We start from the raw sequence: 15,108 nt of genomic DNA on the forward strand, positions 1-15,108 counted from the left end.
ATTACAAAAATTTCTTTAGTTCGATTATACTTGCATAGAATCATCGTCCATTTCAATAGGTTGTAGGCCCTATGTATATATACTTACACAAGACTTTGTATATTTACGTTAACTACGATAAACCGGATATGACCATGCCTAAAAAAGTATGACGTAATAGTGACTAAATGCAGAATAAACACGGACATGGAAGAACTCGAAAATCCCCTATTAACAAATCAGTATTTTTTCTAATCTAGCTAGTGCAAAGGCCACTATTTTGTAGTCTGTATCTATGAGACACATTGGTCAATGAATTTAAATTCTGTTTCTTTGACTTTTCTTATGCGATAAGGAAAGAACAGATCAAAGTACGTTTTCCAAAGGTCTCTAAGTGTTGAGTAATAAAAATACTTGCCATCGATCCAAAAATATTTGTACAATTCATTTCGGAAGTCCATCTAATCCAGTTGATTTGTTATCTTTCATATTCATAATACGGTACACGTATAGCTACTTCGCATTCTTATAGTAAGAAATTCTCCAAAAAACTTTTTCCCTCTTTATTTAATTCACCCTTCATACCTACTTGGTTTTGAAATTGTTGGATTTGGATTTAGTTTCTGAATTGTACCGACGTTATGATTTTCCGTGGGTTCCGACATTATGAGTTAATTTCTGTGGGTGCATTTTGAATTGTTCCGACATTATGATATAGTTTCTTAATTGTTCCGACATTTTGAGATAGCCTCTGAATTGTTCCGACATTATGATTTAGTCTCTGAATTGTTCCGACATTATGATTTAGATTCTGAATTGTTCCGACATTTTGATTTAGTGTATGAATTGTTCCGACATTATGATTTAGTCTTTGAATTGTTCCGACATTATGATTTAGTCTCTGAATTGTTCCTACATTATGATTTAGATTATGAATTGTTCCGACATTATGATTTAGATTCTGAATTGTTCCGACATTTTGATTTAGTCTATGAATTGTTCCGAGATTATGATTTACATGTAGTTTCCGTAAGTGCATTCTGAATTACAGTAGCACGCATTGCATCACGGGATCGCACGACTTTTGCATGTCGATATACGTGTTCGGCAGATTTACACTGTATACCAAAGACGACAGAAGGATGGGGGTTATATATGGAATATTTTTCGCCGTGGAAAGCACCGACCTTTAGCTCCACCGCCAAATATAGATTCACGTGATTTGTCACCAGAATAGTGGTCTCTTTAAATGTATGTTTTGCCGCATGGGGCATATTGCATTGGTGCTCATTGCTCCAGCATTTTAAGAATATTAGATTTTTACAGAACACTGCAAGTCCATGCAGCATACACACGTGATCGCAACATTTCCGGGTCTTTGAGAGGAACCTGCTTCCATTTAGTGTATCAGTCATCGTGTCATATGTAGACAGGATTCTGCTTTATTTGATTCTATTGTTTTTGTTTGTTCTTATTCTTTGTTGGATTTTTGTTTATTGTGTGTGTGTGGGGGGGGGGGGGGTTCCTGTGTTTTGATTTGGTTATTTGTCTTTAAATATTTATTGGGGGGGGGGGGGGATCTCTTAACACTTTAAAATGTTCCAGCATAGAAATAATAGCTGAGTCATCAACAAAAAGTACTGAGATGCCTTGGGCGGTTTTACTTCTTCATATGCCCTTGAAATAACGGTTATTATCGGATTTAACTTTTTTAACCAATCCTTTTATCAATGAATTAACAATCTGGAAGGTTGTGATTTTTGTGTTTGAAGTTTACCGTTATGTATGTATACATCCGGCTTTAATAGCATTTGCTAACTACATGTATACATATACACCATTACATAAGATTTATTCACGTAGGTCCATTTCGCTGTTCTGTTTTTTGTTAATATAAACCTGTACAGGTGAGCTGTAAGGGATTACTCAAACATAAACTCCAGCAAAACAGTCACTCTAGTATTTAAAAAAACGATAAGTTTAATTACTGTTCAAAATTACAACCTTATCCGAGGAATGAAACATCAGTAAAACTATAAAAAAAAAAAAAAAAAAAAAAAAAAGTCAAATATTTTGCCCATACAAACTGAAATGCACCGACTCCCTCTCTGTGTCGCGTGACTTTTTATGATCTATTTTTAAGGTAGCTGTAGCTCACGCAATGTTTCCATTTCTGTGCAATTAGATTACTCGGGTGAACATTGTGGCCCATGGTCCTGGTGTTCTTGAAATCTCCTCCTCCTCCTATCAGTTACCCTGACCCCCTCCCTTAGCCGGAAGTGAAGTTCACTTCACAATCCGTAAGCAAACTTCCGCCAGAGGTCGTTTGCGGAGACGCAGAGGACTATGGGTAGTATGAATCCGTAAGATCGTAAATTTCACGTCAATGCATCGTCGCAAACCATGGTTTTGCGTCGACACACGTACGCTCCCTCATGATGGAGAGCACCCATGAGTAACCAACGAAGACGTCATGCACTGGAGCTTTCGTGGGAAAAAAAGCCCAAGTTATGAACGCAATAATTCAATTGAAGAGAGCAGTAATTCAATTGTTATGCGCATTTATTGAATTATTGGTCTCCTCAATCGAATAATAGAGCGCATCGATTCAATTGTTCACATTAATTCATTTGAAGAGAACAACAATTCATATATTGCGTGTATCCTTATTCAGCAGAATAATAATTCAATGAAGACGCACAATAATTGAAGATATTATTAATTATTTGAAGAGATCTTTAATTGAATAATTAATTATTGAGTTTATGATGATTTGGAAGTTTGAAAGGTCTAGTCCGTGTATTTACAACTATTTAACAGGGTGAGATGCTTCATATGGTTTAAGAAACTAGGAATGATTTACAGTTGAAATATAAGTGTTATATTTTTAATTAATACAGACTATAGGAATATGAACACTGCCAAATAGGCCTACACAATGTGTACAGAGAAGTAACAACAACGAGTTTACCATCGTCGGAAACCCACGATTGATTACACTTCGTTCAGAGGAACGAAGCGTAATCAACCGTGGGTTTCCGACGATGCGAGTTTACGGAAAGAGTTTTTGAAATAAAACACGGGAACTAATTAAATGTTGTCTACATCACACGACCATTTCACACGGTGCTATTTTCTGCTGTGTGGATAACTGAATGATATTCAAAAAGTCGTTACATGTATTGAGCTCTGTTTAGAGTTTTCAGAGAGTGATAAGAAAGATAAGGAATACGCCATGCTTCACAAGTCAAAATGTTAACAAATGATTATATAACCTATCACAATGTCCATGTATTATTGGGGTGACTAAAATGTAACAGGGTAAACACGACGGAGGGATTAAATATCTAAGAGCCCCCGCTCACATTCAGGGTCGACAACAGCTTGCAAAAAATGTACTAATTTTGGCTCTATTAGTCTGAAAACTCCCACGATCAATTTTGTAGGATTTTTATTTATTAGATGTTCATCGCTTTCCAAAATGAAAGGAAAGTCACATACATATAAATATATATGGACTTAAGTTGCTATAGATTTATTGTGTATTTTACATAATTGCAAGACATAACGATTGTTAAATAAGATAACAATAAAAAAAAATGACACAGATGAAATTGAGTTTTTGATCTTCGTTGATTTACTCATGGGTAATGATAATTAAGGTGAATATGAAGTTCGATTTTAGTTTAAAGAAATTCGTGGAAACGAATTCTATTTCATGGAAACAAATAAAAAAAATTACCATCCACCTGTCCTGTCAATGTAAATGTCAACAAACAAAATTTCTTGTTCAGAGACCATTTTGTGATGATTTGATTAAATGTTTCAATAACACGGTATCCCGTATATCAAGAACCAACACATGTTTTGTGTAAAACATGAATTTATCAATATCATCATAACTTTAGTTGACAATTTGAATTCCAAATTCATGGAAGTTGAAACTGGATATGCCCTATCTATCAGAAATGTGTTTTTAAAATATGCTGGTAGTATATTGATTATTGTAAAATATGTACAATCTCTCTCCCTCTCTCCATGTATCTCTAATCTAGCGCTAAGGGGATATGAAGGATATTCCACCCTCCTCCTGCCACTATTCTTCTTTTCCCCCTTTGACCCCTTTCTCTGTTTCGAAATCCCCACCCCCTCCCCCACCCGCTAAGAGAGTACCTCTAACTCTCTTAATTAACACAGAAATAGACACACATACTTGAGTTATAACTTTTTAATCGTAACTGAATTCAAATCCCAATTGAGCTTTCTACTTAAAAATCTTAACACACGTATGATATAGCCCCATGTTATATTAGATGATGTCATCACGACGGCAGCTCGACAGGGAGGCAGATCATGAGCTTTATGTACTAAGTACTAGATAAAGATATACTTATAGAGGGTGTTATGTCTCCTGTAAACAATTGTGGACAAGGTGTTAATCGGGTTTGTGACAAGAAAAACACACGGGGAAACAGAGCGAGACATCGAAGACATCCTGAGTGATTATTGTCATGAAATATAGCATGTTGTGCGTAACCCTTATTTTGAAATGTTTATATAACCATTCAAATTTTATTAAACAATTCACATTTATTTATCTATAGAGCTGACTAACAATTAGTGCAAAATAAATATGAACAATAACAGTTTTATTGGACACCCTTGCTGTATACCAACATTTATCTTTAAAATAATGTATGTGTGACTAGGGGTTGTAGATCTATATATTGTATATACATGGTCTAGCGAACATAGAATATTCATGTATTACGTCTTTCTTTTCAATGGGCAAGGGTTTGACCACAATGTCTTGTCAAATGTGAGGAAATTGCATGTCAATTATAAATTATAACTTCCTGAAATGTCAGAATGAACAAGCATCACCTCCAGAAAATACTGCATCTAGAGTGACAAATCCCGTTTTTACGCTAAAACTGCCCTCTAGAAAAAACATCATTGAAGACACGCTAAACTAGTTCTGTTTAGGAAAGAGACTGATCTTATCTGGGTTTTATCTCAAGGGTAGGAATTACAAAGGGAAAAGATTAATTATTATAGTGTTGATTTATCTTAATGAAAGACAAGACATCTAAACCGCCGTGTGTTTTATAACCCCTAAAACAAGATAACACACTTTACATACTGATTTACATTATGCTGACACTTCATTAAGCATATCCTATTTCAAATTGCTATTTCTACCCAGACTAAGCAGAGGATTTCATATACATGTAACTGGAGTCGATATAATTTAGTGAACTATTAACTCAACATACTAATGTAAAAAATATGCGGTTTGGGACTGTTTGACTCGTGAATTTTCAAAAAATAAATCTCAAAGTTGAAAAATATAATTAAAAAGTACAGGATTATCAAATATATGACGTAATTTTTCAAGTAAAGTTTGTACAATATGTCGGAAAGTATATTATATCTATTCTGTCATAATAGCATCAGGTATTCTTAATTTTGCTTAGATCGCAACGAGTGTGTTTACTGATAGAATTGCTATTGATACTTAATAATACCAATTTCAATAAAGGTGTTAAGGTCTCTAGACTAATTATAGAATAGATGCTTAACATTTTATCAACATTCAACTTCAAATCCTGATCTATGTGAGCATATCTCACAACACGTCTTCAACAGCCATTACTTATAATTTTATGCGAGTCAAAACCTTTAGATTCAGCTTAGAAATATATCCATACGATATTATAGATGAAAATAAAAGAAGTGAGCAAGCTCACATACCCCACGATGAATTATAATGCTAACGCACAAATGAATGGCAATGATACAAATTGTTATGCCTCTGGCCCACATTACTCAAGTCATCTGCAATATTGTTAAAAAATGTAAAATGGGTAAAATATTAGAACAGAAATATCTGGTCATCTTCATTGCACGACTTGAACAATTTGCACCAAAATCTTTGTTCAAAACTCTAGAAAAAAAAATCCGAGCAGAATTTCCTGTATATGTCCATGTACACAGCATGTTCATATTTTGACCAACGTTACTTCAAATTCTGTCCAACGACTTAAGGAGTACCACCACGTAGCATATTTTGACCAAAGTTCCAAAAGTATACACCCCCCCCCATCGAATAAGAACAGGGCTGATGATTCACACATTATACCCTCCTCCACAACCTGCTGTGTGAGGTATAATATAGCAGTGACCCTATCTAGCTATATTCCCCCTGAACTGTCTCCATGGGCATAACAAAATTCGTCCAACCATGAAATTAAGCTAGATTAAGATTAAGTTGCAGGTCAGAGTTCATGGTCTGATCTTTGTACATTTATAAATGCTTAATCTACAGCCCTTTCCAGTGTATGATTACCAGGGTGAAATAAGAAAAGAATGCAAAACAATGGCGTAATTACAACAACATTTATTGCCGTTCTTATACATTTGACTAAAACTTGCTCTGTCAAATATTTAAAACTTAACCATAACAAACTTTGATGTGTTTAAGATGGACATGACACGTACAAAATGAGTATGAGTATAAAAACCAGATGTTCAACTATTTTCAAAATTTCTTAAATGAGTTGTTTTCAACCAACTGTATGTAATATGTGGAGTTTGAGAAATGCACAATGAATCACTAAATCTACGAATAAAATTGATTGCAACTACGTTAATTAAACAAGGACTTTCAGTGAATCCTTTTTAGCGTTCACATGACTATATTTGATACAGGTCACAATAAAACTCCTATACAGTGTACCGAAAAGAGACCAACAGTCAACACTGCTTCTTAAAATCAGCAATTGATTATTCATGTTATATCACTCAGTTAAAATCAGACCTACTCTCTATAAGTACACTATAAATGAGTTTTATTTATATACGATATTGCCACTGTAAAGGATATATTCTATTATTTATATAATATTTCACGACACAAAAAAAAAAAAAAAAATAAACAAAAAGAAATAAATTATAATATGAATTAAATCTAAATCATACATCTTTAAATCTGTGACAGATAAATCATAAATTACTGAAGATAAATTATTAAATAAATTCATTGAAATTCTTCATAGGATATAACAAAATTCTTATACAGCCATTCTCCATATTTGATTCTCACACAGTGTAAACGATTTGTCCATTATATGGATGAGGTATGATCAGTTGGTGCATTAGTAAGCAAAGACTCGCAACAGCCGAGAGCATTTTGCATTAAATGCAGATGAATTTCACATCAATTACTTAAGAAAAGTACATGATTTGATACGCAATGAATTGTAGTTAAATGAGATGGGATATTAACTTCTAGAAACAGACATAGTTGTAAATGTTGTAAAAATTATATAATAGTAAAGAAATGAAAAAATAAAATGCATGATATCTTCAAAAACATCTGAACCTTAAAATACACAAAATTTCCAACATCAAAAAACTTAGAATAACATGTAACGGGAAAGATAATATCTTTAAAATATTTCAGTTTTTGTTTTGTTTCTAACTAATCCTTTACAAACTAACCACCAAACACAAAAATATATCGGTGTTGTTGTTTGAGGTTTTCTCTTAAACCATGTTGCAAAAATCTAACTTCACAAAGTTCAAATTGAGTTGAGACCATTCATCCTTCAAGCAACCAACTCGCACTGGATCAAGAATATGTAGGTAATTGAGAATTTCATTGATAATGTAACACACTGCACCCAATTCAGACAGCAGTATTAATACAGAGAATCACATGACTTGTCAACATTTCAATAAAATCCTACATTGCACAAAATTACATTATAACAATTAAAATCTTTGTTTAGCAGTCACACTTTACATTCATACAACAATAAAAATGAACACATTTGGTGGAATTGTGAACACAAGTGGTTTTTTTCTCTTATCATTTAAACATAGCAAAACAAAGAGAAAATATTGCATAAAGACAAGAAGGATTCCTCTCTTGAATATTAAGATGAACACAATATGGTTATAAACAATTGAACTATCTTGGTCCCCTATATTTGTGAAGCAGAACCTTGTCCTCCTATGAGAACACAACACATAAATAAAAATGTGAAAATATTGCAGCAATTGTTTTGAACTAAGTACAAACTATGGCTAATTATTCCCGCCTTACAAAGTCAAACTGTCTCACAGTGGAAAGTTTGCATTGTAAAAGGAAGTACCCTTTGTCAGTGTTCAATAATAGTTCTCGAGCCATTCTCAAATGACTAATTGCCCATAAGCATATATTAAAAAAATCACACCCACATTTTCATATTAGTAAGCATCACACAGTCACACCGTAAATATCAACAATAAATACCATCAAGTCGAACCCAAACTCGACCACACAAGATAAACATGTCTATCAACCAGGAGCACTAAACTATAAAAATGACCCTTCATAATGACACAATTTGTTCTCTTGAGATTTTCCTGAGAATTTTTTAAGTCATCAGGTAGTTCCATGGGAAGATACAACTCGAGGTAACGGCTCACCATATCTGTTCAATAGCACGTTTTCTAATCGTCCCTTAAACGTCTTTTCTTTCATAAATATTTACTTCAAATCCTCCGATTCCTTCTCAAAAGAATCGAGCTCACTGGAACTGAAGGAGGTATTGGAAGCTTTGGAGGTGTTTGATTTCTTGTTGCCACTGTGGGGAGGGGTCAGTTGTGTGATGACTTGAGCCTGAGGGTCAGGACTTCTGGCCCTCAACAGAGTCTGGATTTCTTCTTGTATTTCTTGAGCTCTCTCCTACAATGGCAGAATTCAATTTTCAATAAAATGCCTCACTAATGAATACAATAAAATACCCCACTAATGAATACAATAAAATGCCCCACTAAGGCATACAATACACAAAAGTAAACGGGTATTCCAAAACCTCTTCACAAATTACAGACTGAAATATTTAATCATGCATTGCTTGTGTATAACCTTAAAGGTGACAATTTCATTCCCTCAAGTCTATATCAATCGATGGTAAATTTGTAGTCTTCATGTACAGCAAATATAAATCCCAGTAGAATCTCTGTGCTAAGACCTAATTACATTCTAATTAGATGTATAAAAACTATTTTCATATCAAACATTTGACATAAAAACTTGTGAAACTCGCTATTACATTAGGTCTCAAACTTTGCAAACACCGATTTCCTTTGTAAAAACTATGACATGGACGTCATTTATTTATGCATTGTTAAATAATTTGAACATGAAGACATCATATTATGATTATTATCTCCATTGGGCAGCATCACTCACTCATTTTCCTTTGATATATCCACTACAAATGTTTGATCAATAATCATTGAAGATTCCAAGTCTAAATCAGTAGCAGACAGATAGACAGCAGGAGTACCAGAAATGTACATAAAACACCCACCACAAACTCAGGGTGCTTTTCTCAAGCCATACATGAAAGTGAAAGAACTTTATCAGTCATCATCAAGCTGTGATATACTTGTCCTAGCTTAAAAACTGTGACAGGAAGTAGATACAAGATAGTCTATATAAACCATAAGCTCTGTGTGCAAACTACACCCTCCCCCCAGAGTTCAACAAACTGCAATTTCTTCGAACATCAAAGAAAACTAAAAACTTGATTGGAATCAAAATGTTTGCAATATGCACATCATCAACTTGTTTATAAAAGTCTTAGCTCAAATACTGTGAGAGGAGTTATATGGACAAACCATGTACTCGCTTTGTGAAATTTGCTCAAAATTGACTAAATTCCAACAACCAATCAAAGATTATGACAATCAATATCTTTACCATATGAACACTTTCAATACCCATACAAACACTCTGTAAATTAGGAAGGTCTTCACTTAGAAAACTGGGAAGAGTTAATATATCTTGCATACACCATTAAATTTCAAATAATGTGGAAAAACTCCTGCAAGGGAGGTCAAAATGACCCACAAAGAAACTACCCAGCAAGTTTCATATGTGACTGAGAAATAAAAAATAAAAACAGAAAACTTCGAAAGGATGGGTGGTTGGACGTACACTGACATCACAGTACCATAATAGGTCCCATTTAAAGACGGGCATTTCAAAATATGCAATTTCCCCAATTTATAATCCAGTCTTTAGATTTACAACAATTCTGAATCCACTTCACCAATAGTGATCAAATAAATAAGTGAAAATGTCCTACCAGCATATTTAAGTCCACAGCGTGAATCTGAATGTTGTGCGAGTCTTCTGCTGGTATGCTTGGGAAAAACTTGACCTCCACTGGACCCTCGTCCATGTGCGTCTTGGCAAATGGGGCCATCCACTGGATGCAGGGTTCCATGTCCTTCCAATCGAAGCCTGCGGAAACAAGACAGAACATGATCTTATTGCTGTGGAGTCCATTGATTACCAAACACAACTTACAACAATATGCTGTACACGTGTACTTGTTTTAGCGTATTAAAATTTGGCAGTCAGAGCTGATGCACTATTTGGCGAAATCAGGATTTATGACTTCTGAGAATGAGAATGGATAAATAGAGAATTTCATATTTCAGTACACTATAAATTAGCGCTCTTGCTAAAATCAGTACACGAACAGTATAGATGTACATGACACGGTATAGATGTACATGACAACAACGTTGGGCTAGGGAACGTTTCATTCCTACCTTCCATTCAGACTGTACTCCATGTGTGAGCAAATGTAAAATAATTATCACATTATTTACCTATATTTTATTCATGTTCACTCCATATAGATTTATGATGCTTACAAGTTCCATATCAATTTACATTTACCTAATATGAGAAAAATACAATTAAGTTTCAAGTTTTGTTTTCCAGTTATATCATTATTCCTCTGAATATTTCTTATAAACCATACTCATTCATGCGGTACAACACAAAGGTGTAAACAGACAAAATGTCATTTTACCTGTGACGGAGAGCACCATTTCCTGCGAAGTGAGGTAATACAGGGCAGCAGCTGCCAGTTTACTGTAATTATACTCCATACAGCCCATGTCCAGAATACACAAGTCTGTCAACTGTCAAAATAACACACTCATTATTCTCTTGTGGAGAGCAAGAAAAATGTGGAAGGAAATACTGAAACAAGCTTTAAGGTGCATTCTTTTAAATACTGTAAATTCCCGACACTTCTGATAGATTTAAATCAACTTTAAAAACATTCCTTAACTTTTATCCATGGCAATTACAATGCATAAACCAGTGGCAGATTCAAGAAACTTCTGAATGGAGAAACAGTGGCACAAATAAATAGATGGACTATCTTGAGGCAAGGTCCTGGTAGTAGGGGGGGGGGGGGGGGGGCACAAATTAACAGATGGGCTATCTTGAGGCCCCTATTGTGTCCAAGGCAAGGCCCTGGTGGGGTTGTGGGGGGAGCTCCCTGAAACTACTGTTCTGACAAAATGAGATGTTTTAGGACACACTTCTATAACAATGTGGATCATAATTGTGTGGGGTGGGGGGTGTTTTGCCAAATATGCCTGCACTGGATCTGCCACTGAAAACAAACAATTGTTGACTCTTACCCTTGCAATTTGCACAAATGCATGTGATGAATATTGTGGGAATACAAATCCATGCTCTGCCTCCACTATATGGTCAATGTTTGCCACTTGAAGGTAGACATTCAGCCAGGAGGTAATAGTCATGGGGGCCAAGTCCCAATTCAATTCCTTCAACAGAAAAACATACCATTTTAAATCAATCAACAAAATTGTTATCTACAATAATACATTCATAAAGATTGAAAATACCCCCATTTATAACAGTGTAACAGAATGCTTTTGCCATGACTTGTTTTTGATCTGGCTGAAGATGACCTCTGTACGCAGTAAACAAACATACCTTTAAAATAACAAGTTCTTGTTCTAATATCTCCGTCTCTGAGCATGCACCATCCGTGACGTAAGCAAATTCTGCCAATTTTGGTGGATAAATTTCCTGCAAGTGTCAGAGTATGGTAAAGTTAGACGTTTGTATGCGAGGAAGTTGGAGTGGGACAAAACCAAGTAGATTTTGTCAAGTAACAATGTCAGTCTAAAATGGTTTATATTAATCACTTGTTAAATTCCAGGAAATCTTTTCCAATGGTTAACAGTTCTAGAATGATTTTTCTTTAAACTCAAGACTTTACCTCCAACTTAGCTGCAATGAAGAGCGCAGTTATTCCTACAAGCTGAAGTTGGTGTTTCATCACATTTTTTGTGGTACTCAGAAAACGGTCAATGAAATCAACGCTGAGGTAGAAAGTTTCTCTGTGCAATCTGTACACCTCACACACCTAAAAATATGGTTTGAACATGTTTTATTACATATTCACAAGTGTATATAAAAAAAACCAAACAAACAAAAAACCGACAGAAAAAACATGATACTATCGTAATGTCCATCTCTTACAACATTACAATCTAATGCTTGCATATATCAATTTGCAGTAAAAACTAAAATTAGTCGTGTACCATTACTCAAATTACATTCACTGCAACTTTTAACGTCTTTAAATTTCTACTTTCTAAAAGTAATAAAATCAATTGAAAACCTGTAAGTAATAATTTCCACAAGATTACCTCTATAATCCAATCCAGAAGTATGGATCTCATCCGAGCCTGCAACGTCGGATGAAAATCGAACATTCTACGATTTCTGTTATACAGCAATTCTTTTTGAAGCATCAATGTCCACACTTCTTGGGAATCTGCCCAACTAAACTTGGGCAAAGGAGATAGTCTGCACACATGGGTGCAAATGTTTTTAAATCTGAATTGGGATTTAAGAACAACATCTGGGGAGGACTTAACATCCAACTCTGGAGAAAGGGGTTCACTTGGCACAAGGGTACAGGTAGTGATGGAAGAATTTTCTGATATAGGAATAAACTGGTTCTGAAAACAAAAGATTACATTTGCTTATCTTCACTTAACATATAATCTTGGCCATCTGTTGTACAATTATGCATGTTCAGGAGTATCATATGCCAGGCGACATGATCAGTCAAATCGATAGCTCTTTTTCTTTTACACACTACCAGCACAAATATTATAACATAAGACACACATTTATTTGAACCCTATAGACATACCCCCTATACTCTCTATAGTAAGATTTACTGAGTAATGGTATTGTATTCCATTATCTTTGACACTAATCCTGAAAGAACTTTTTTTTCTTTCCATGTTGCTTCTCATATTTGTTCATTAGACACCCATACTATAAACTTTTGATATTTGAGGCATACCTTCTTAATAGTGGAACCCCCCACCCCCAAATTATAAAAATAATAAAGATTTTTGAAAAAATAATGAAAAATTTCAATTAAGAATTTAAACCAAGCTGGTTCAATTCCTACCACTAATAATTGTATTTTCATTATTAAAGTTTGCTAATTTACCAAAATTTAATGGCCCCACTCCTAAATAATGAAAACAGTAACTTAGAATTATCATACATTCTCCTCTAACTTAGCCTAAAAGACTGCCAAAAACTTCAATGGAATAAAGCAAAAACATTGTGGTATTATCCCTTAAGAAATACTACACACCAAACGGGTACAATGAAATTGTTTATCCTGTGGTATCTCAGCTTGGGATTCACACAAGAAACTGTCATTTCATGAAGACCCTAGCTTGGAACACCAAGCTGTCAACTCGTTCATTCATTCGATTTCTTTTGACACAAAGTTCAGATTTTCGCTGCACGATATAATAATCTTTATTGTTGACTCTAACAACTCGCTTATAAGATATATACAAACTTCTCACATTTATTTTGTTTTTAGTCAGTTTTTTGTAGTACATGGATAATTAGGTCATGGCGCCAGTTTTTCCCACACTAAACATAAAATAAATATTGCAATAAGAATTAAAAATGCATACCTCTATTCTAAACTGCTTGCTACGTTTATTCATATTCACATCTTCCTCGAATGCCTACAACAAAATCAATCCATTTCGTTAACTTCATTTTTCTCTCAAACACCGGAATGAATGAACAAAGAAATAGCGTTCATGGCCGCAAGGGCGCTCAAAAAAGTTTTTCAACTTCCTACCTCATCGGCTTTCCTTTTCCTTCTGATTTTCTTATAAACTTCACTTTCCTCTTCGTCCTTTACTTTTGACAGCAATCGTGCACTATAATTGCAAGAGAGAATATGTTTTAATACCGAAATGGGCGAGCAAGTCATTTATCAACCGCTTCGTTGATCACACAACAAACAAAATGGCGCGAGGAATGGTCGCGGGGGTAGGCGGTTAAACTCACCTTTTTCTCGACATAGCTGTCGACCGATCTGCCGATCGCTCAAATCTGAAATAAATCAAATATACATTTTAATGAAAAATTATCATTTATCACAAAATGTTACACCGATCTTGCAATTTTTGCATTTCCCGAAATTTTCTTCACATTTTAAGGCCAAACCAATTAATACACCGCTTCCAAAATAATTTCAATAAAAAAGTATCAGGTTGCTTTTATAGCATATTATACCACTGCTATTTCCTTAATCACATGATAAATACTGAAATACAGTTGTATCCATTATCGCAGAAAAGCGCGACATTATCAAAATTGGTCTCGAGACTGCATGCTGCATGTATTTCACTAGATCCTCACATCGATCAGATAAAAATTCTTCACATAACAGTTGCATACTTATAAACTTTTCAATTATGAGATCCTTACATGTTGTTTCAGATCAGTTCATTGTGAAAAGACATGTCCAATATCAATCATATGAAGTTTCAATAACTTGTGCATCTACTCTCGTCGACAATTCGTCGAGTAATAAGGTGCCCCCTACCGACACTATATCCCGCCAACGCTTTTCGGGTGGGAAACTGAATACATACAGTAATGCCAAAAATAATTGAGAATTTCCAAAACAGTGTCGAAATGAAAAAATATATTCCTTATTATATAAAATATAATTAAGAACTTCTAGGAATAATTTTCCAGCTTATTATTTGACTTCCGACCACGTAATGTAATGCGCGCCAAAGATAAGTTTTAAGTACAATAAAATCATTAAAAAATATATATAAAATAGTTTGATATGCATAGCTGTATTTCTTAGTTTCAAAACAGTTCTTAAGCAAGTATATATCTATGTCTTTAACAGACACAAAATAATTTCTTCTCTTCCTTGAAGTCGA

At 34.5% G+C, this 15,108-nt stretch overlaps 1 protein-coding gene across 2 annotated transcripts; it reads right to left on the minus strand.

Moving 5' to 3' along the window:
• Positions 1 to 6,363: 6,363 nt before the first annotated feature.
• On the minus strand, positions 6,364 to 14,772 carry LOC125683061 (G1/S-specific cyclin-E-like). Of its 2 annotated transcripts, none has more exons than XM_048923778.2 (11): positions 14,639 to 14,772; positions 14,216 to 14,260; positions 14,004 to 14,085; positions 13,831 to 13,884; positions 12,526 to 12,840; positions 12,093 to 12,239; positions 11,804 to 11,899; positions 11,485 to 11,631; positions 10,863 to 10,974; positions 10,125 to 10,282; positions 6,364 to 8,713 (listed from the first exon to the last, which is right to left on the minus strand). In XM_048923778.2, exons 2-11 carry the CDS (start codon positions 14,227 to 14,229, stop codon positions 8,516 to 8,518), a joined length of 1,323 nt encoding a protein of 440 aa, XP_048779735.1. In that variant the 5' UTR covers positions 14,230 to 14,260; positions 14,639 to 14,772; the 3' UTR covers positions 6,364 to 8,515. The 2 variants fall into 2 exon arrangements, with proteins under 2 accessions (XP_048779735.1, XP_048779743.1); XM_048923786.2 differs by lacking the exon at positions 14,639 to 14,772 and adding an exon at positions 14,444 to 14,578.
• Between the last annotated feature and the right edge of the window lie 336 nt (positions 14,773 to 15,108).

Source organism: Ostrea edulis, chromosome 1 (genome assembly GCF_947568905.1).
Source record: "Ostrea edulis chromosome 1, xbOstEdul1.1, whole genome shotgun sequence".
Taxonomy (NCBI): domain Eukaryota; kingdom Metazoa; phylum Mollusca; class Bivalvia; order Ostreida; family Ostreidae; genus Ostrea; species Ostrea edulis.

Bases quoted from the DNA above. Each gene is read 5' to 3' on its own strand.
- LOC125683061 (XM_048923778.2), bottom strand. The intron at 10,975-11,484 runs GTAAGAGTCAAC...TTATTTTGACAG, and splicing joins CATTTGTGCAAATTGCAAGG to TTGACAGACTTGTGTATTCT. The intron at 10,283-10,862 runs GTAAAATGACAT...TTGTTTCCGCAG, and splicing joins AATGGTGCTCTCCGTCACAG to GCTTCGATTGGAAGGACATG.